The sequence below is a fragment of the Cebus imitator genome, unplaced genomic scaffold, assembly GCF_001604975.1.
Source record: "Cebus imitator isolate Cc_AM_T3 unplaced genomic scaffold, Cebus_imitator-1.0 Scaffold396, whole genome shotgun sequence".
In the NCBI taxonomy this organism is placed as follows: Eukaryota; Metazoa; Chordata; class Mammalia; order Primates; family Cebidae; genus Cebus; species Cebus imitator.
Genome location: NW_016107711.1, coordinates 1,109,407 through 1,110,723, shown reverse-complemented (window position 1 = coordinate 1,110,723; position 1,317 = coordinate 1,109,407). Strand labels below are relative to the sequence as shown.

The 1,317-nt window shown below is 42.4% G+C and overlaps 1 protein-coding gene across 1 annotated transcript in view; it reads left to right on the top strand.

The window, feature by feature from the left end:
- FGFR2 (fibroblast growth factor receptor 2) overlaps positions 1–1,317 on the top strand; it is a 116,499-nt gene that overhangs the window by 105,577 nt on the left and 9,605 nt on the right. The window contains exons 14-15 of the mRNA XM_017508566.2: positions 436–558; positions 1,136–1,206. Coding sequence (XP_017364055.1) covers positions 436–558; positions 1,136–1,206 — 194 coding nt within the window. The remainder of the gene's footprint in view (positions 1–435; positions 559–1,135; positions 1,207–1,317) is intronic.

Below are 1,317 nucleotides of genomic sequence, written 5' to 3'. Positions count from 1 at the left end.
TTTTTTTTGGAGACAGAATCTCACTCTGTCCCCTAGGCTGGAGTGCAATGGTGTGATCACGGCTCACTGCAACCTCTGCCTCCTGGGTTCAAGTGATTCTCATGCCTCAGCCTCCTGAGTAGCTGGGGACTACGGGCACATGCCACCACACTAGGCTAATTTTTGTAGTTTTAATAAAGACGGGGTTTCGCCATGTTGACCAGGCTGGTCTCAAACTCTTAACCTCAAGTGATGCGCCTGCCTTGCCCTCCTAAAGTGCTGGGATTACAGGCATGAGCCACCGCACCCCGCCATGCTGTGTTTCTTACAGTATACTACAACTAGTTTTAAAAATCAGCTATATTTTCTGTCTGAATTTTAAGAAATGAACATAGTTCCTTTTTGTTCTTGTGGTGTTTTGAAATTAGTTATTTGTCGTTTCTTTCTTGATTTCAGTGTATTCATCGAGATTTAGCAGCCAGAAATGTTTTGGTAACAGAAAACAATGTGATGAAAATAGCAGACTTTGGACTGGCCAGAGATATCAACAACATAGACTATTACAAAAAGACCACGAATGTAAGTTGATGACAGTAATGCAGTGGGGGGGTGGGGGCATGGGGTGGGGGGTTAGAATGTTCCAAGAAGAAAGACTGTCAATGTTGTGAGCTGGGTGGGACTGATGGGAGCCCAGTCCCCTGCCCCTGACTCCTGTTCTTTTGCCTTACTGTTCACAAACTCTCAATATGCAAATTTAGGCTCTACTTACGTCAATTTTAGTAAACGCAAAACGCTTATGTACTGAAGAATCAGCAGCCTCTAGGATTTTCTTATGGTTCACATCAAGAACTTTCATAGCAAAAACTAGAGCTTGGAAGTTACTGGGTTGATTTTTGCCTATTAATTGATCAAGGAACATCTGTGTGCTATGGAGATCAAACATAGAATCCATGGAGATGGCATTTTATTAATGTGCCCAAATCTGTGCCTCTCACACATGATGTATGGTCCTCATTGGGGTTGATTTCTGTTCTGTTGACCGACCAGTAAAAACCATGAGAATATCAGCTCTTACAAAGGGCACAGCCCTATTGAGCCCACTAAGATAAATTATTTTAAATGTATTTAGTTTTTACATTTTCTTATACATTTGCAGGGGCGACTTCCAGTCAAGTGGATGGCTCCAGAAGCCCTTTTTGATAGAGTTTACACTCATCAGAGTGATGTGTGAGTAACTCTCTTTTCTCTGGCTTCTTCCTGGGATTGAGTTGCAAAAATACCGTACGTGCTTCACCTTTCTTCATTCTTCAGTGGCTGCTGCATTTCACACATTTGTAG